Source organism: Crinia signifera, chromosome 6 (assembly GCF_055691185.1).
Source record: "Crinia signifera chromosome 6, ASM5569118v1, whole genome shotgun sequence".
NCBI lineage: Eukaryota > Metazoa > Chordata > Amphibia > Anura > Myobatrachidae > Crinia > Crinia signifera.
This window is the reverse complement of record NC_139222.1, coordinates 77,076,323-77,097,348: the sequence shown is the minus strand read 5'-3', so window position 1 is coordinate 77,097,348 and position 21,026 is coordinate 77,076,323. Positions and strand designations below refer to the sequence as shown.

Here is a 21,026-nt window from a genome sequence, read left to right as displayed (position 1 = left end):
TTATGAGTTTCATAGGAATAGGGCACACTTGAGGAAATCGGAATGAGCAAGCCGAATAGTTCATTGTATTGTATATGGATATGGTATAGAAGATCCACTGTATTTTGGTTGACACTAAATGTCACCATCCATTAGGTTGACAGGTAAAAGGTCGACATTGGGCAATGTCAATATGTTCAAAATGTCTGCATGGCAATGAAAGATGCACAAGCGGTGAACACAAGTTTATTTAGTTTTTGAGTCACATCTTGTATGTTTTGTAATATGCGACCAACATTAGTAATAACGTATAACGTATTCTGCCTTGTTTCACTCACCACGCTATTGGCTATGTGATGTCGACCTATTGACTGATGTCTTCCCTCGAAGGATACCTTAAAATCATGCTAATGGCTCAGCTGCCACCTTGTGCACAGAGAAACATACCATGGTCACAGCAAGAGGTATTCAAGTCGGGCTGCCACAGACCTCAATTGTCACAGCCCCACAGTCCCTGAATCTGGCTAACATTGCACCACGAATGGCACCATGCAGCCAGGATCTTTGCTAGAGCATCGCATGGAGCATCCTTCAATGTTGTGCAATGCTGTGACTGATGTCTGACCGATGTTCCTGATGTTACTTCTTTTATACATAAGCATTGGATTGGAGACGCCAGCAGATGGCCTCTCAGTGACTGTAGTATTAGCATATTTTTGCAGTAGAAACTTTAAATTAGATCCTATATCCCAGTTTTATTTCATCGGTGCTATAAACTGTCAGTCCATCTCCAGAATGTCTGTAAAATAAGAAGGCAACAGTTATTTAATAAGAAGATTCAATATAAACATTATTATTGTGTTAGAACTTTTTAGGGTTGTGAAATCTCTGATTCATTCTATTATCTACCTGCTAACTGCATATAACTATAGTTTTTAGTATGGTTTAAGTTGAGTATTTTAGGTGTCAAAATATTTTCTTTTAAATCCTTATTATTATACCTCTGCAAATTCTGACAGCTGTGACAATTCACTAAATTCTAAAGCACAAGAACTGTTATTGTGTCCTTGGCATCAGGTGTTCAAGTCATGATGTGCACTGGTTGTCATCAGAATGTACACAGCTCCAAAATATAATGTTACATTATTTAGAATGAATAATAATAATAATAATAATAATAATAATAATAATAATAATAATAATATCCACTTATCATAAAACAACATTTTGTTAAGATATTCCATCACTTACTGATAAGAATTTGATGAAACAGTTCACTCAATACTGGAAATGGAATACTAAGCTTATCATTAGTTGCTTTATTACTTCCAAGGAGACTATTCATCAGGAGAACAAGAGAGCACCACTTAATGGCAAATTAAATATCCAAAGATTAAGCGCAAGAAGACATAACATTTTTTTTAAATTAACTATAATCAGACACTCTAATTACAGCTTTAAAAAGTAGTTTTAGAGTAAATTGACTAAGAATCACGTCGTTTCATGATTGCATCTTTGGACACAGAGCAAAGTGGGGGATTTCAGTCTTCCAACTCATGGCTGGTCCTTTTACTCCACCTGCTGCGGGTGCCTTCCTCCTCGGTCTCAGCCAAATTCCATCCTCATTTGCAGATGTCCCTCCTTCACCCTCTCTCTTCAAAAAAAAAAAAAAAACCTTGACCAACCACATGTGCCCCCCCTCTCTCCCCACTGCCTTATCTATAATCTGACACTGGCTGTAGAGCCACAAGAGTCACTGGTGACATCCAGTCCTACCGATACCAACTCAAAAGCTAAGCTGGACCTAGGCTTAGAATACAAGCCCCTATGAATTCTAACTACCCTTTGCATATGCCAAGTTTGGTTATGACTAGGACTGGCTTTAAGTACAGCACACCTGGCGTTACGGGCTGGTACCTATTGCCCCATGTAAAGGAAATATTAAAATAAAGATAATACTCAAATACCAGATCAAATATCAAATATCAACAATATCAAATAATGTAAAAAATATCATATATATGCATACTCACACTATAATCACCTTGTGTCACGCCTATGGACAGAGTACCTTGCCCCAAATTTAGAGGTGGAGTGTCTTCGGGCAGACTCCCATCGGCGGGTCCAGTATACTCACATCTACTAGTTTCATCAATCAATGGCTCCCTCAGGATGGTTGTTGCACTCACAGCTGCTGCAGAATACCTGCCTCCATGACACTGAAGGAGAAGACACCACTTTGGAAGGTGAGTAATTACTGACTAAGCTAATCGGAAACTACAAATTGCCTAATTAATCATTAATTCGGGGGTGCCACCATAGTCCCATGGATTTTTCATAAAATTAACAATTTTAGTTGAAATCAGACCTGCCCTGGATGTGTGATTACTATAGAAATCCAATTTCCAGTCCCCTTTTAAGTCCTGCAATTGAATACCAACTCCCCGGCTGTGGGAAAGACCAGCACAATACTAGAAATAAATGTTCCCTTCAGTGCTGTGTCATCAGAGATAGATCTTCTGTGTTCCTTTAATCGGGTTTTCTGCTGGGTGCAAGCAGGCACGGCTAACTTCTGTACTTGTTTGCTGTCCCACTCGCACCTTTCAGTGTGGGAGGTGGGCATGGGGTGGTGGCGGAGGGCATAGCCCATGGGAATGCCCAGCATTTCAAGGGCGTTCACATAAAAACACTGGGCATTCCCATTCAAATTGGCCTGTGACACGGAGGCGGGCAGCTAATGTCATTGGATGTCAGCTGCCCATCCGCTTCCCACACAGGCAACTTGCAGATCAGAGACACCACAGAGGTGTCTCAGATCTATGAGCTCTGGAGAAATCTTTCTATGGTCACTGAACATCAAATGATTTCTCCCCCGCACCCAAGGCAGCGAATGGATGATTATGCAAATCATCCATTCGCAGCTGTACAGGGAATCACGGTGTGCAAGGGGGATGGCCAACCCTGCGGGCAGCGTTTAGTCCACACGCAACTCTGCAAAATTTGCAGCATTGCGTGTGGACCAAAATAAGGTTCCTGGTGCTTACATATGTGGGTGACTTTCACATACATTTTTCTTTATATGTTGCACCATAAAGTGGGTAGGTATGACTAACATTCACCTACTGTATGTTGGCTCCCTATATTCATATAAAGTTATATTTTGTTGTAAATCCTCTGTATAGACACCTCAATACTCCACGTACTCCAGAGAAATGTATTATTAAAAAACAGCATCCAAAATTAAAAGTTCAAAGCCACTTATAAAATCCAATAATAATGTATAATGGTACTGGTGTGGAATACCTGCTGAAAACAAGTCATCCTCAACAGGTCTTACCCGGAAAGAGTCTAGAGGTGGAACAGTGTACAGTACCAGATGTAATATGAAATCAGCAGGCATCATCCAGTAATATGTCCTCTGCCACCAATGGGTTTCTGACAATGTGTGTCCTTTCTCAGGGTATATAGGTTACTAACAAAGCTACTGATATATATATATATATATATATATATATATATATATATATATATATATTTAATCCACATGCAATCCACAAGTATACATCTAGATTGTGCTCAACTCCAAGGTCAAAAACCAAAAATAGAAATCCAAGGAGAGCACTCACCATTTTGTAGAGTAAGAAATGTACAAATTTATTATAGCATCATGACAATAGGTATTCGTCAACATTTAGGTCTGCATCACAGACCTTTCTCAAGACATCAGGCCTTCGACAAATGAGATCCTACTCCAACAGAGACCTCTATGCTATATCATAAAGGTCTCTGTTGGAGTAGGATCTCATTTGTTGGTGGCCTGATGTCTTGAGAAAGGTCTAGGATGCAGACCGAAACATTGACGAATACCTATTGTCATATATATATATATATATATATATATATATATATACATATATATATATATATATATATATATGTATCTCAACAACCCAGACAATCAGGAATAAGATATTGTCTGGACTTTCTAAAGATATATTTCTACATACTAAAAAAATTCAACACATATCTTTCCCTTTCTAATACATAAATAATACTAACTTTCTTTTTCTGTATAATTACAAACTTGCTGCCAAAACATAATTTTACTTATGTAAGAAAATATGATCCAGTCCAGGTTTCTTTTAAATTGTATTCATCAGCGTGGTATTGTAATTTTGCCGATTCCCACCACAGAATGTTCACGTCCGTCAAGCGGGAACTGGAAACCGGAAGTGGTCATCCCTCACTTCCGGCCTGTGACCGGCAGAAGCGTGTTTTCTTTTGCCGGAAATGGAAGTAAACCCACATATTCGTGCGTTATTGGTGTATCCATAATTTATAACATTGTATTGTACAATTATAGTTACATAGTTGTTTAGGTCAGGGAAAATAAACTACAAGGAATCCTAAAAATACATAGTCTAATATACCTTCTAACTAGGGAAGTAAATGTCTCAAACCTTAGAAAATATAAAGTGGAGAGAGATAAAGTACCAACCCACCAGCTACTGTAACTTTTAAAAAACAAATGTAATATGGCAGTAAGAAGTTTATTCATTGGTACTTTATCTCTCTCCAGGGCTTGATACATCTCCCATTATAATCTTCTTCAGGCCATACTGGCAGTTGAAAATTTGCTTTTTTCAACATACTGTAGTACTATGTGACTTTTCATTTTTGCCAAAATGATGATTTATATTCTGTAGGAAACAATGACAGAATTACATAGAAGTGTACTTTTTGCATTGTTAATGAGCAACTTTGCATACAGTATAATGCACATCAATTATATTTACTTTAACATGATTTAACAAGAAAACTCCATCTGAGGCCCCTCTAGCCCACATTTAGAATATGTGATGCCATAATGCCTTCTGCAGCAGCAGCCTCTCTCCCCATCTCAGCACACATGCTGCTGTGTGGGAAGCTGCTAGTGTAAACATGGCTACTTTAAAAAAAGTCTTTGCCCAGGCCACGCACAATACCTACACAGTCCAGATTCATTTCCAACAGTCCTTATCTCCCAAAAGGTCTATGTCAACTTCCTAATGCATTACATTTTCTCTCAAGCTTTTGCTACTGTACTTCCTTCATTTTCTCTTTCTTAGTCAATGACCAATCATCTATCCTTTGTTTCATGTATGTGTTCTACCAGCTTTTGGGGGGTATTCAATTGGTGCCAATTTTTTGCCTAGTTGAGTTGGAGTTGCTATAGCTGGACACTCTTTTTATAGCTTTGCTGTTCCCTATTTTTTACAGCTGACACAATTCTAATTACTCCGTTTACAGGTCACCAAGATTATCAATGGTAATTTTTATGCAGGGTACACTCTGGCTGATATATTGGTTGTCCGTTCGCCAGTGTTTAACAGAGATAAGTCTGTGAACATCAGTCACTGACATATCACATCGGCTGTGTAGCACAGACGATGGTGAATATATCTGAAGCACACCTCCCAATTTTTATGGGAGAGTCCAAATTTTTTTGAGACTGTCCCACGGTGGGGGGGCATTTGTCACTCGCTGCTCTCAACCTCCATGGGAGACAAAGGGGCATTCCAGCAGTTTAGACAGCACTGGCAATTCCCCCATAGTGATGACAACACGATTGTGGCACTTCCCGTGAGGCCAAACCCCCTAACCTTGAGCCATGCCCTCTTTTTTTTGGCCACATGCAAATATGTAACTCAGAAACTCAAAGTTGGGAGGTATACTAAATATATACTGTATGTCTGCACATCATTCTGTGTGTATGGGTGATCAACCAACTGTCTGTACAATCGCTGTACAAGTCAGTGCCATGGTGATTGGCACTGCAACTGGGTGGGTGCATGTAAATGCCCATTGTGATCACACAGCGTGTAGGCAGAACGCACTGTCCTATCCATCCTGAAATATATCTATATGTGTGTACCCAACCTTATATGCCCATAATTTGAAGTTAGAGCATTTATTTATGGGCAGTTGAAGGAGTATACAGTCATTAGGTTGACATGCATTGAGTGAACCACTGATCAGGCATTGGGAAAACCACTGAGTTTGGTCGACATGGCTTAGTTTGACATGGATAGGTTGACAGGGTTGGAAGGTCGATACAAGCATTAGGTCAACTATAGCATGGTCGTCATGAGTTTTTCTTAGTTTTTGGAGCTAACAAGTGCTAACAGGTGGAATTTCATGAACTAGCAACCACTAGGGCGTGGAAGGAGAACAGAATCGTGTCCCGAGTACAGCGAGGCACCGTGCACGAAGCATGGCGAGCACAGCGGTACACTTTATTGTTTTGTCCCAAATGTCAACATAGTTTTCATGGACGCAGTGTCCATGTCGACTATGTCAACATCAATGACAAAAAACGGTACTTATGTAATATCTGGGCTCTTGTTTTTCTTATGAGACCGCGTCCCCTCGCGGGGCTCGCTGCGCTCGCCACGCTTCGGGCACAGTGGCTCGCTGCGCTCGCCACACTATATAAAATCAGCTCCATGCGTAGTTGGATAGTAGGGGTATGAAAAAATGGGGTGCATTTAACATGGGAGTCCAGATAATACATAAGTACCCAAAAAACTTGGAAAACGTATGTCAACCTTTTGACTGTTGACTATCATTGTCGACCTAATGTTTGTTTCGACCTTCCCACCCTGTCGTCCTTAGCCACGTTGACCTGTTTCATACAGTATGTTGACCTAAGCCATGTCGGCCTTCAATAGTTGACCCTATGCATGTCGACCTAATTACCCATACCCATTAAGGGATTTAAAAATATAGTGCTAACATGTAATTGTTTTTCTTTCCTCCTTAATTTCTGCAGTTATTTCCTATATAGATATATATATATCTCCTTTGCACCTTGATAAAAAGGCCGGACAGCCTTTAAACTTTGGCTAAACACATCAGCCTCTGGTGTCGTCTTTTTGATCTGAGTGCCGCCGCCAGGAGATATATACCAGCAGTGTATCCACACCTGCATGTACGGAGGGCACCAGCCTTACTTAAATCTAATAGCTTGTTTTGATGAACTTTGCTTACAGAGTGCCGCCTCAAGGAATATATATATATATATATATATATATATATATACATATAATAATAATGCCTATACAGATGAAAGAAAGCATTTCCTTTTTAATGTCAATCTTCTCTACTAGCCTTATCCTGCAGTGAAAGCCTAACACAAATCTGGTAAAATCACAGTAATCTCCATGGAAACAGGACTGTTAAGACATGAATACAAAGTTACAGCTGCAGATTACTACTGGTGAATACAGAAAGGATGCATACCCTGCAAAGAGAATACTACAAAAGTCATTATAATTAATAACCCAGAGAGGATAGAAAATTAAAGGCACAGACAGACTCTTGAGAAACTGTAGACGGCTACAAAAAGCTTTGAAAATCTTTATACAGATGTGTCCTTCTTCATCCTGACTGCCGCATGTGACACTCATATGCCACTCATTTGTAGGAGCATGTGCACCATGCAGTACTGTGTATCTTGTGTGTGTGTGTACAGATTGCACATTAGTGATGGCAAATGAGCCACGATTACTTGGGTAATATGAGTAGGGCCTGATTAAAGGTCCCAGGTACCCTAAGCTTATACACATGTAGCTCCCCTTGTATTGTAATGTGTATGGGTGCTCAGGGACTCCCCATTCATACTGCCAATGTGCATGTAATGAAGGTTACACAACTAGCATGTAGGATCTAGTTTGTGGCCTTTACAAGGTAACGTACAGGGTGTGTTGATAAAATACAGCATAAATAGGGGTATAGCTGGTAGAACTAAAATCAGCATCAGTTCTGAAGTAGGTGTCGAAATTGTCAAGGAGACTGAAGATGAAGTAGAGGAAGGGAAGAACAGGGCAGTAGCGCTGTTGAGGTAAAGAGGTAGGATGAGTATGTGAGGAAGGAGGGCCCTACTCATAAGAGTTAACATACTAAAAGGAGGTGGGTTGGACGAACGAAAAACAATAGGATAAGTAGGAATGGATGGGAACGGATGGAGGGGTAGGGTAGGCGGGATAGGAGGAGCGAAAGTTGTTATGTAGGTACAGTATTTCTTCCATTCAGAACGAACAAGAGCTCTGATGGATTTTGGTACTGGGGGTATAACCAAATCCAAGAAGTCGTGGCAACACTCCCCTTTTAAAACTACCGAATTAACTACTATTTGTAGCCTGGACCAGGGAGTGGGAGGTCGCTGCAGGGACACTTTTCCTTTCCTCTCACTATTGCTGGCCGTCTCTGTAAAGCAGTACAGTGCAGCTCAGCAGCACATCAGGCAGTGAGTCAATAACATTCTCCTCTCTCTAACTGCCCAATGCTCTGATCGGCCTAAACGTACTGTATGTGCCGTATATCGATAATCGACCATTGTGCGCGTTAGCACAGCAACGATAAGGTCTGAATAAATGACATATCGTGCCAAGAATACCCTAGTGTGCACCTGGCCGTTAACCAAGTTTAACCCTTTGAGTGCCAAGGTAATGTGTTGATATAGATGTGAAAATTGGCAAACAAAAATTTGTATTCATCATAATGACCTGTGATGTTACCTTATATAGGAAAAATAATCTTTTTTACACAACATATTTAATTTTTATTTATATAACAAATGTATTTCATATAGTTTGCTCTAAATAATCAGTGTTACAGTAGTTTGCCTACAGTATATACAGTACAACTTTTTTTCTCATTATGGGCCAGATGTACTAAGCTTGAAAAGTGATAAAAGAGAGAGTGATAACCAACCAGTCAGATCGTACCAGCCATGTCATAGGAGGTGTTTGAAAAATGGCAGGTGGGAGTTGATTGGTTGGTGGTTTATTACTCTCCATTTTATCACTTTTCAGGGCTTATTACAGTACATCTCGCCCTATGAGGCTGAATATGACTTGTACACTTCTGTACTGTATTTTGCCTCATATTCTCCAATACAGTATTGACTCCAATATGAGCAAATAAAGGATCTGATTCAGACCTTTTTAGGTAAGCGCCGCCCGTTCCCCCACTGAATGCGCCCCCCGCCGAGGAACACTAATGATTTCTCTCTTTTGCAGTAATAAAAGTTATCCCGAACTGACTTTTTAAAAATATTTTTCCTGCATACAATCTAAATATTGAATATAAAAACATTGGCGAAAACCGAGCTATATACTGGGATCTGCGCCTAAATATGACATCCACTCTTAACCAAAGAATATGGCATCAGGAAAGATGATTTGACCACAGGTCATGTAATGGCAAGCAAAACGGGGGGGGGCACACATTTGCACTTCATGCCACAATGAGTACTTAAAACACTTCCATATCTACTCTTGGATTCTGTCACAGTTTCTATATAACTCTCCCATGTCTCGAAAAGCTTGTCAGTAAAATTTTCTTTTTGCATTGAGGCCTCAAGCCACTTCATTCTAAAAATATAGACAATTTAAATCTAATCTAAACAATTTAGTAAAAAAATAATAATAAGGGGGGGCTGTGAGTTGGATCCATAATTGAAGGATACTGTACATTTTTTTTTCTGCTGCAGATATTAATATGAGCAGCTTACACACTTCCTAGGGTACATGAGTTCTTTGTGGTGTTATACCAAAAATTGCCCATTCAGGAGTCATAGGTAATACGTGTATCAATAACTGACTTTTATTACTGTTGGAGAAGGCCAAAAAAGGGGGCAGGTGTTGAGGTCATGTGACATCAGTCGTCCACCCGAGCAGGCAATGACATGCTTGCATTCCCAGGGTAATGCCCAAAATGTTTATGGGGACACCCATAAAACACCTGCACCAGCCCCCTCTGGAGCGAACGGCCGGCGAATGTGAAACTTGCTGAAGCTGTTTACTCCAGTGGTTTGCATGCATTAACCCCAAACATCTAGGAAAACGGTCTGAATCGGGCCCAAGGTCTGGGTTTGCAACCTGTACAGCAACACGTCCACAACACTCTATCACATGCTCATAAAGGGACAATTGTTGTGCATCTAACTATCCACCGCTCATTCACCGACCAGGAACTAAAAACTTTTCTGATACCCTGTACCTTACTGTCCATTTCAGATACCTGTTTGCCTACAAACAGTGAGTTTTTAGGGAAGAAACAAAATATTTCTAAGCTCAATGAACATCGGCATTGCATATTCAGGCACTATGTATCCACAAGATGCAATAAAAATAAAACAACATATATTTTACTATGCTATAAAAAGGAATGTAAATTTGTAATGAAAAAGAATATCAATTCTTTTGTTTATAGAATAAGTGATAAAAAAGTAATTCCTGATGAATCTGAAAGATTGTTAAATCACAAGTTCTGTTATAAAGCCAGTAAAACCCTCTGGATATGCCATGGTTACATATAATTTTTGATTAGTTATATGTTAGTCATACAAGAGCCACTATAAACCAGTTTGACTTATTTCACTTGAACGGCTGTTTCAAAACTTCTTCTTATTTAGACGTGGGCATAAAAAAGTGCAGAAACAGTAGTGATTTATTCACTGATTTGAAGAGGTTAGTGCTGTAGTATTACTTTTTTTTGCTGTAGTATTACTTTTTTTGTAAATGCCAATAAAATTTTTTAGTAAACTTGATTTAAAATTTAAAAAAATCAACACTACGAAACACCGAAGCTATCAAGACTAAGCGCAGCACTAATCTAAGTTTTACTTGTGTATGTATCTAATTTATGGGGTTCTAGTCAGATCCCATAGTGCTTTGCAGCTAGCCAATTCTCACTCAGTGTGCAGGTAGAAACCAAAAATTAGCAGACTGTAGTATTACTGTCAACCCCTTTCTGTAAAATACTTTTTGTCCAGATATTTTAAAGTGGAAGAACCCAGAGGAAACCCACACATGCATGGGGAGAATATATATACTCCATAAATATGGAACAGTCATGTTCGGCATTTCCATTTAATTGCCTATAGAGAAACATTATTTTCAGTCTCTGACTGCAGAATTGTCTTCAAATTAAATATTTGTGTGGATACCCACTAGCTCGCTACATGATCCCTGCCTACATTTCTTGCTTAGGTGAACTTTCCAGTTACTAGAATGGAAGCATATTAACATCTCAGTGTCTATAACGTTGTTTAGAGAAAAAAAATATTGAGCCGATCACATTGAATAAAAGAGACCAAGACAAAAATCATGATCTATTTTTAAACATAAATCACAAAAAGTAATGAAAGAGACTGGTATAAAAAAAAGGAAACACCAAAAAAAGACAGAACAGTTACAACTTAAATTCAATTGATCCCTTTTAGTGCCAATATCTCTGGTAGAGATTAGCAAAATATCTGCTAAAAATGCCAGCGTCGCTCACATATGTTATATAAATTCAAATAAAAATGATTGTGTAAAAAAAGATTTTATTTCCTACATACAGTATGTTAAAAATTACAGGTCATTACGATGGATAAAAGATGGGAGAAGTTAAGATGGGAGTCTAACTCCACCGACAGTTTTCACCAGGGACCACCCCAATGAGGTTTGGACTTTGCTTCATCCCGTGGACAGGTGACGGCCCACTGACAGAGTTCCCACACCTAACTGGCCAATCACTGAGGGATGGATAGCGATGGCGGAGTGCTGGTAAACTTGAGACTGTGGTTTACTCTTGACTTGGAAGCCTTGGACTGAGTAGTCTTGGGAACTGTTGACGGTTTCGGCCTGGCAGTCGTGGACTGCATTGGCTTGGGAGCTGGAGAGAGATGTTGATGACCTGGGATCAGGAGATGCTTGTCGATGGCCTGGGAGCTGAAGAGGGATATTGATGGCCTGGGAGTCGGAGAGGGATTTTGATGGCCTGGGAGCCGGAGACGGATGTCAGTGGCCTGGGAACCGAGATTGACATCGATGATCTTGGAGTTGAGATGGGAACGCCCTGGGAGCCATGAACAGACTATGTAGACTTGAGAGTAATCAACACCCTGTGTCAACTAGGGAGTCGATGATGGTAGACAGTTTTGGAAGCCAATAGGGATCTCTGCTGATGGAAGCTGGAAAGCTCATAACTCTCTCATAGCTTCTCCTGGAAGCTATAGATGTTATTAGCTGGAAGGTAACCTGGCAGATGAATGGTTAACCAGGGCGCTGTATTAGCAGCAGCAGCAACAGCAGCGGCAGATTGCAGGTTCACTTCACAGTTAACTCTGGAACAGGAAACCTAAAGGCTAGAACTCTGATTTCTGGGGAGTACTCAGGGATCAGACAAGTTTTTCAAGGCAAGAAGGAATTGCCAGAGGCCAAACCTATAATCCCCCTGCCTGTCTGTAATCAGCTGCAAGTCGTGGCATCGATTAACCACAGGAAGTACCTGTGCATACTTTGATCACAAGATTAAGTGCACAGGTCAGATTAACAAGGACAAATGGAATTCATAGGAGGAATGCTTCATGTGACTGCAAGTGTCATGGCGGTGCCCATCCAGTGTGGGCTGCTGACTAGGCCCCAGGGAATCGTCATGCACATCACGCCACAGAGAATTACTGGGGACAGAACGGAACAGAGACTTGCGTCACAGGATGCACCAGTGCACAGATAAGGGATGTGGCCGTGGACGCACCCCAAACACCTTTTAGGATTGGCCAGATTTCCCTGATGGAACTGAGCAAATAAGCGAGAGTCGTGTACATCACAATCATTGACCCAACTTCTCTCCTCTGGACCATATCCCTTCCAGTCTATGAGATACTTGATGCAGCTGTCCCTTTGTTGAGCAGCTAGAACTTTGTTAACCTCAAACTCCACCCCACAGTGTATGTGAACTTTGCACAGGAGAGGATGCCTGGAATCAATTCAATATTGAAGGTCACAATAAAAAGATATGAAAGGAGATGGAAATCCTTAGTGAGGTAATTTGAGCTTGTAGGATACAGAATTGATTTTCTGTGTCACTGAGAATGGTCTAATGAATCAGGGTGCAAACTTCATAGAAGGAATGAGCAACCTCAGATTCTGGGTGGACAGCCAGACTTTGTCACCTGGTTTGAACTCAGGTACTGCTCGCCTCTTACGATCTGCAAATAATTTCTACCTCTTGGATGCTTTTTTTAAGGAAACCTGTTCTTCCAGACTTGGGAGAAATGACTGAAGGCAGCGGCTACTTCCAATGGTGGGAGTTTGTTTCAGACAGGAGGACGCTGATGTTGTCCATATACCATAAAGAATGGAGTGTGACCAGTAGATGTGTGGTTCCTGAAATTATGAGCAAATTCTGCCCAGGGCAGCAGGCCAACCCAATCATACTGGGAGGATGACAGGAACAGGTGGAGAAAGTTCTGGAGGTCCTGGTGAACCCTCTCCATTTGTACATCTGACTGTGGCTGGTTTGCTGATGAGAATTTTAGCTCCGCTTTTAAAACTTTACAAAGTGCTCTTCAGAATCTGGTGACGAACCGGACAAAATCTGTATCGGAAGACCATGCAACTTGAAGATATTTTGTACAAATAACTGCGCTAGCTTGGGGGATGAAGGCAGACCCTTCAATGGAATGAAGTGGGCCATTTTTGAAAATTGGTCCACTATGAAAGCAACTTGGGATGGAATTCTGGAGGTACAAAGGTCTTATCCCAGGGTGGCAAAGGTGACAGGATGGTTGAGGCAAAGGCTGTGGGATTCACAATAGGAAAAGACTTGGGAACTATGGCATCCTCGTCCATGGAATGAGACAAGGCGTCTGCTTTGGCATTCTGGGAACCAGGGCGAAATAGGATCTTAAAATCGAACCTGGAGAAGAATAAGGACCAATAAGACTTTTGGGGGTTCAAACACTGAGTGGACTGGATATACAAGAGATTTTTGGGAAATTTTCATAGAATGCTTGGCTCCCTCCAGGAGGTATCTTCACTCATCTAGAGCCAAATTTATAGCTAGAATCTCTCGGTCCCCGATTGAATAATTATTTTCTTCTGGATGGAAATGATGGGAAATGAACCCACAGGGATGCATTTTCCCATCTTCAGCAGCTTGTGAGAGAACCACCCCCCATGCCTACATTAGAAGCATTGATCTCCAATATAAAGAGTTTATTAAGAAAGGGTATAGATGGGACTTCAAAGGTACATTTAGATATTTCAGCATATACTGTAACTTGTTTTTCTGAAGGTGAGACAACACCTCTTTGACATGACCTCGGTGGAACTGAAGATTCTGGGAAAGGATAAGAAAATAATCCAGGTAGACTGCTGGGGCATTGCTTAGGCTGAAGGGCATGACCAGATACTCATAATGCCCATCTCTGCTATTGAACACTGTTTTCCGCTCCTCTCCTCTTCTTTATATTCCCTGAAGGGTCTGAGGCTCTGAAGAAAGGACTTACAGCCTATAGAAGCTGGCTGCATGCGCAGTAATGAGGTCGGAGCCGCCACTTGTAATGACTACACCTGTGCACCAGCTATATGGTCTGGAAAATGTGAACTGTTGGTAGATCTTGTGGACCAGTTTGGCCATTCCTGGTTTTAGTTATCAACTGATTACATTTGGATAATTGTACAGACATATCAGTGGGATAGATTAGTGGAATTCGGGGTTCAAATATTCCCAGGCTATCACATTGTGTCCAACCCAAGTTTTCAAACATTCAAAATTGTCATGTTTTATAGAAATTTATCATCTTTTTTAAACCTTAATTGTCTTTCTTAATGGCCTTTGCATATTTTAGGTTATATCAAAATGATGCTTGTTTAATCTTGCATGATCTGTATGCACACAAACACTAACACACTTACACCCACAGGTCTGCAATAAGTAGTGCAATTGTATACATTGTAGAATGTTGTAACTCTTCAGGTTTAGTTACAGTACTATTAAGTTCCCTGGCTGCAGGTAAGTTTTCGTTTATTATTATTTTCTCTTTTAACTTTGTTTTTCTTTAATGATCAGTCTGTGCATGGGTCCTCAAACTGCGGCCCTCCAGATGTGAAACTACAAATCCCAGCATGCCTTGCCACAGTTTTAACACTCCCTTATAGCAAAACTGTGGCAAGGCATGCTGGGATTTGTAGTTTCACAACATCTGGAGGGCCACAGTTTGAGGACCCATGAGTCTGTGGTCTATTTAGCACAAGGATCACAAGTGCTGACTTCATGTTCTTTTCTGTTCTGCCTATCAAAGAAGGTTGAAGGGGGGCATAAGGAAGCCCTTAATAATGCCACCTGAAAACTCAGGGCTCCCTCTGGTATTTTCCTTACAATTTAATTTAATTATTATAATAAAAGTAATATTGATTTATATATCCCCATTAAATTAATTTATAATCTGAAATCCATTTACTGGGTAGTAATAGACAGTCAAAACGGTAGAAAGGACCTGCTCGGAAGCTTACAAATAGTTCTTGTCAAGAACGGTGCATCTTATTATGTTTTCAAACTTTCAGCAACATTTTATAGCCTTGGTTCTGTAAACTGAGGGACTTATTTACCACACAATAATTTTCTGTGAAATTTATCAGTGTTTTTTTCTTAAAGCGGAAATTATATTAAAGGCCTCTTAATCAGAAAACTTTTTTTTTTTCAAAAATGTCGACAAAATTGTTGATTTTAATAATTAGCATTTTGATCATTAATTCCCATAGTCATTTCACTTTTTATTAATAACACTGTACCGATTAAATGTAAAATGATTAATATTTAATGATAAAATGCCCAGTGTTTTTATAATCCATCGTGCAGTGCGAAGTTAAGTGAATAATGCTTTTTGGCTTTGTAAATATACCCTCTGTAGAACCATATGTATGTCATCTTCTGTATGCTCTTTAGCTTGTCATACAGGAATCTGATGGAAACCTGTTCGGGATCATAAAATAAAAAGTCTGCAGTGCATCCAACAAAGAACCAAATGTCTAGATTGGCATTTTTAATTGCTTAGATATTTCAACTTGTACGATTGTGTTCCATCTGTTTCTGTTCTTATCACACCTGACAAGCTCGGCTTTTATAGCAGAGCTGCCAGGCTTCATTATTTGTTATGAGATCTGACAGCTTTGAGGTTAAAGAGTAGACTTAATAACAGTTTAACACTTAGTACACTGCTAATTAAGCAGTGGAAAGTCCAGTATCTAATGAGAGCTACAAACAAACGACGTGTTTCTATGCCAGTCACGTCGCTGTGTGAGAGAGTGACTGCAAAATGAAGAAGTCAGAGTTTACATTTGATTGAGTGGGAGGTATTTTGATTGAACATTACTTAGATAGCAGCTGTTCTTGTCGCAGTATATTGAGCTGGCTGTTACCAAATATGGTAAGCAATAAGGCCATGTGTTTAGGGCAATAAGGATAGCGTTTCATAAGTATGTTTCATACAAGAGAAGGCACATAAACCACCCACTCTCTCATCCATTTTACCCCCCTTGTCGCTCTCTATTCGCATATTTAATTTCCATTCTTATTTTTGTGTTTTTCCTCAATACAGTTTCCTGTTTATTGTAAGCGCTTTCAATCTTTTTTCTTTTTACAATAAATGTGTTATTTCCATATCTATAGTAGCTGTCATTCTTTATCTAGTGATGCGCATACTATGAAATAACACATCCTGTGCAAGGTTGGTGGATTAACAAAGGTCACAGTTTTGATTTAGATGGATACAAGTGCCATTTTTAAGTGCAGAAAACACAATAAAGAGAAAAGAAATGTCACATAGAGGTCAAAATAATTGGTCTTTGAATAATTTGAATGAATGTTTGTCTAAAATTGGTAAATCCCTTTCCAACTATATAGCCCTTCAAAACGTTTCACCTCTAATTATAAATTACATTCAAACTGTAGTTAAACCCACAACGGAATAATTTAAAACATCTGACCTCTGTTAAACTTTGTAGATCTTCGTCATTCAATGATTTTTTTACTGCTATTGATAGATGAAAAGTTTCAAAAACTGTGTATAGAGAACCTCTCAGCTTAGTTTTATACATATGTTATGTTGCATTCAGTATAACAAATTTATAATGTAAGGTATAAAAAGCTCAGGAAATATACACAAATGACACTAAAATGCAAATATCAAACAGATACTGTAACATTTGTTCTACCTGTATGAGGATATTTTGACAATATATGAACAATGCAAGAATGGAGATGATGTGGGTGGATGCGGATAACATTACTGGGGTCAGGATGCTGGCAGTCAAAATACAGGATGTTAAGTTTAGGTTGGGAGCATGGAGGTTTAGGCTTATGTACTAAAAAGAGGGATTAGGGTTTGGCTGTGTTGGGGGTGAGGGATAGGGTTAGGCTGCGGGAAGGGAGGGGCAGGGTGGAGGCAGGGAGAAGGTTAATTTATTTCCTGGGGCGCTCTCAGGCTTCTATTCAGCAGGATGCTGCTGTCGGTCTTCTCACTAATGGCATCATATCCACTGCCCATCTGTATGTACTCTGTTCTACTCTGTACTGGTATTCTCTCTTTTTACTATGTTTTGTTTTTGTTATCAGTATTCAGAAAGTTTGAGGCAGAAAGCACTAGCTGAGAACTCACTAGTCTCACATCATATCGCAGTATGTAAAAGTTACCATAATTTGGCAGAACTTAAGATACTGTATGTTCAAGTTTTTAGCTATAGTTGGCTAAAAGTGGCTGCCAGTGCATCATTTCAATGGTCCACCACGTGCAATGTACAATTATTTTTGCTTCTACTGTTTATTTTCTGCTCAGTTTAGCCTCATCTAAATCTTCAGTTAGTCAGTATAGTGAGGAGATTCTGAGACTGGTAGTTCTGAGCTGGTCCAAAATTCAATATGCAAATAAGAAAAATGGTCCTAAATGAGTTCAAATGTACACTTTCTGTCCCTTTAACTCATCGAACTTGCATTACAAATGGGAATCTGTTTTTAGTATTTTTCAAAAGTAAAATAGTCATTATGATAACAAATAATTGTGAGCACAAAATATGTAATATGCAAATAATATGTAAGATTTTATATTTTCATTATATCTAGTATCATTTTGTGCTTTTTGCGCCATTATGGGCAAATTCCCTGATTATGTAAATCTGTCCAAAACTGGAAGTGTTTAAAATGTAATATATTTCTACCTTGCCTTATTCTCTTACCACTCGTCTGACAAAACTGTTGGTTATTGTTTGAAATGTATAGTACTGTAGTACATTTTTTGCAGAATTCACAGTAGCCAATGGATGGCTTCACAGCACTGAGGTCATGGGTGTGCGGATTTTGCATATTCTCCCCATGCTTGTGTGGATTTCCAACGGGTAATCCGATTTCCTCCCATAATCCAAAAATATACTGGTAGGCTAATTGGCTCCCAAGAGAAATTAACACTAGAAGTAATGTGTGTGTACATGTAGGTAAGGAATATAGATTGTAAGCTCCACTGGAGTAAGGCCGGATGTGAATGTTCAACTGTTCTCTGTAAAGCGATGTGGGATATATGTGCGCTATATAAATAACTAATAAATAAACACAGATATTGTGGCTTCTGCAGATATGAAGCATAAACATTTCATGCAATTTGAGAAGTGTTTGATTAATGTTTTGTTGTCCATCAGTCGTTTGTGCTGGTAGCCCTTTGTCCTTTGTTGTATTTAAGGTTTAATTAGCCACTTATTAATTCATAAGCACTTTTTTCGGTACTTGTGTACTTTCACGGCTCCCATCGCATGCCATCACATGCCATATGTAGTGGCATGCGATGGCATGCGATTTTTGCCGTTTTTATGTATATTTTTTAAATCGCAGGCAATCGCATCGCATGCGATTGCATGCGATTTGCTGTACCACCCCCACTATCAACGTGAACCCGAAGCGTGGCGAGCGCAGCGAGCCCGCGAGGGGTGGCGGTACGCGTCCTACAACCATTTCATACCCCCACTATCCATGTTGGCGTGGAGTTGAGAATAGAAAGTGTGGCGAGCGCAGTGAGCCACCGAGCCCGTAGCGTGGCGAGCGCAGCGGACACCTGTGAAGCCCGCGAGGGGACGCGTATACCTGTGAAGGTATACGTGTCCCCTCGCGGGGCTCGCTGCGCTCGCCACGCTTCGGGCTCGGTGGCTCGCTGCGTTCACCACACTTTCTATTCTCAACTCCACGCCGACGTGGATACTGGGGGTATGAAAAGGTCGTAGGACACGTACCGCCCCCCTCGTGGGCTCGCTGCGCTCGCCACGCTTCGGGTTCACGTTGATAGTGGGGGTGGTACAGCCTGAAAAATGACATTTGCGGGCCATTGAACATGTTTGATACTAATTTTAATGCATTTGGATGCATTTCTGTTAAAAATCGCATGCGATCAAATCGCATGAGATGCGATTTTTTACCATGCGATGGACATCGTGGGAGCCGTGATTGTACACAAGTACCCTTTTTTCTATTGTGTGTTATTGCATTGTTCTTGTCTTTGAACCGTATATTAGCAAATGTAATGTTTTGGAAAAGCAAAGTAACATATTTAGATTATTTTGAGTTTTAGGTTTATGTAAATTTAAATATATTTCTTTTTCCCCCTCAGGTGTTCCACCACTGATTTGAATCAACCACAAAATAATTCAATAAATATGCAACTGCGTTCAAAAGAAACACAATCCTACTTTAATAACAAGGATCAAAAGGACTGCACCAGTGTTTCAATGTCGAGGGCTAGCTCCATTCCTATCATACCCTCTGTGGGGCTAGATGATGCCTTCATGCAAATGCAGAGCGTTTCCGATACATCGGGCATCAAACTATGTAAAAACTCCTATTCCAGTGAACTTGTGAAGGTGAACATTGCCCCTAGCAACTGTCTTATAGCAGAGCAAAAGGAAGTCAAAATTTTGCTTGAAACTGTACAAGAGCAGATACGAATTCTGACCAATGCAAGAAGACGGTCAGAGGACTTGGAAATGGCCAATGTACAGTCTGAGGAAAGCACCAGTGAAAATACAGCTTTCCTTCCCCTGAGCCCAAAAGCAAAAACTGAATCGGAGGCACAATTTGTCTTAAGAAATGAAATTCATAGGGACTCAACACTCCATGTGTGATCTTGGTGATGGAAATTACTGTCTGATGCTTAGCTTAACGGATCAAGTGGGGGAAAAAAATATAAGAGGAAATAAATTATTTATATGCATTAATTTAAAAGCATCTACATAGAAGAAACCAAATAGTCTATCGCCCTCATATCATAGTGTTTTCTAAACAAAATATTTTTTTAAAGGGAAAGAAAAGCTTGAAGAGAGGCAAAGCATACTGTACACTGGGCGCATCAATGTGTTAAAGAGAATTGTACGTTGATTTCTAACCTTTTCGACTTCTGGTGGTATTTGATGCTGCAACATGCTTTCAAATTTCTTCCAGGTGAAAAGAGTTTTAAACAACCAACATGATCTTTCAACCTAAAGGGCCAAAAGCATCACCATTTGCAAACCATAATTGTATTTTGTTATATTATTTTGTTGACATTGAAAGTAAAATGCCACAACTATCCCAATGAAAAGACAACAATTATGATGTGTATTCAGTTTTCCTGTTGTGTTATTTTCTACGTTTCTTAATTCTGGACACTTAACATTCACATGTGCCAAAATACATGCTTGCCTATTTAACACAAGAGTTGCCTGATGTTGACCATGATCAGAATCCAGGAGCATCTGAGAGCTAGATATGATCTCCTTGTTCAACACAATCATCTGTTGACAAAATAAAAATGTATTAATTATCACCTAAGCAACATGGCATAAAAGCTATAGAGGTCTAAGTTTTTTTTTTATCTTATTAGATGTTTCACCATCTGTGCTTTGTTTAATATTTTGTTCAATATTCTTGTCATACTGTATATGGTGTTTATAAGGAAAAATATTAAGAACATGGCTTGATAATACTAAATCATAATTAAGGGATCTGTGTAATCAGAGGCGGCCATAACCAATTTTTGATGCCCTAGACAAGGTTTTAACTGGTACTCCCTAGCAACTCTGCTATTTCCTCCTTTGAATCAGGATCCATCGCCCAAGCACAGCACCTTTCACCCAGTAGCACAGATGAGCGTAGCAGTCAGCAACACCTATTACTTATAGTAAACCTAATTTTGGTGCCATGTGTCAGCAATAGAA

The 21,026-nt window shown here is 39.8% G+C and overlaps 1 protein-coding gene across 2 annotated transcripts in view; it reads left to right on the top strand.

Moving 5' to 3' along the window:
• Positions 1-20,524, top strand: part of NRG3 (neuregulin 3) — a 716,420-nt gene extending 695,896 nt beyond the window's left edge. For both annotated transcript variants that reach the window (XM_083146311.1, XM_083146310.1), the window contains exon 9: positions 19,445-20,524. In XM_083146311.1, coding sequence (XP_083002437.1) covers positions 19,445-19,955 — 511 coding nt within the window. In that variant the 3' untranslated portion in view covers positions 19,956-20,524. The remainder of the gene's footprint in view (positions 1-19,444) is intronic.
• Positions 20,525-21,026: the final 502 nt, after the last annotated feature.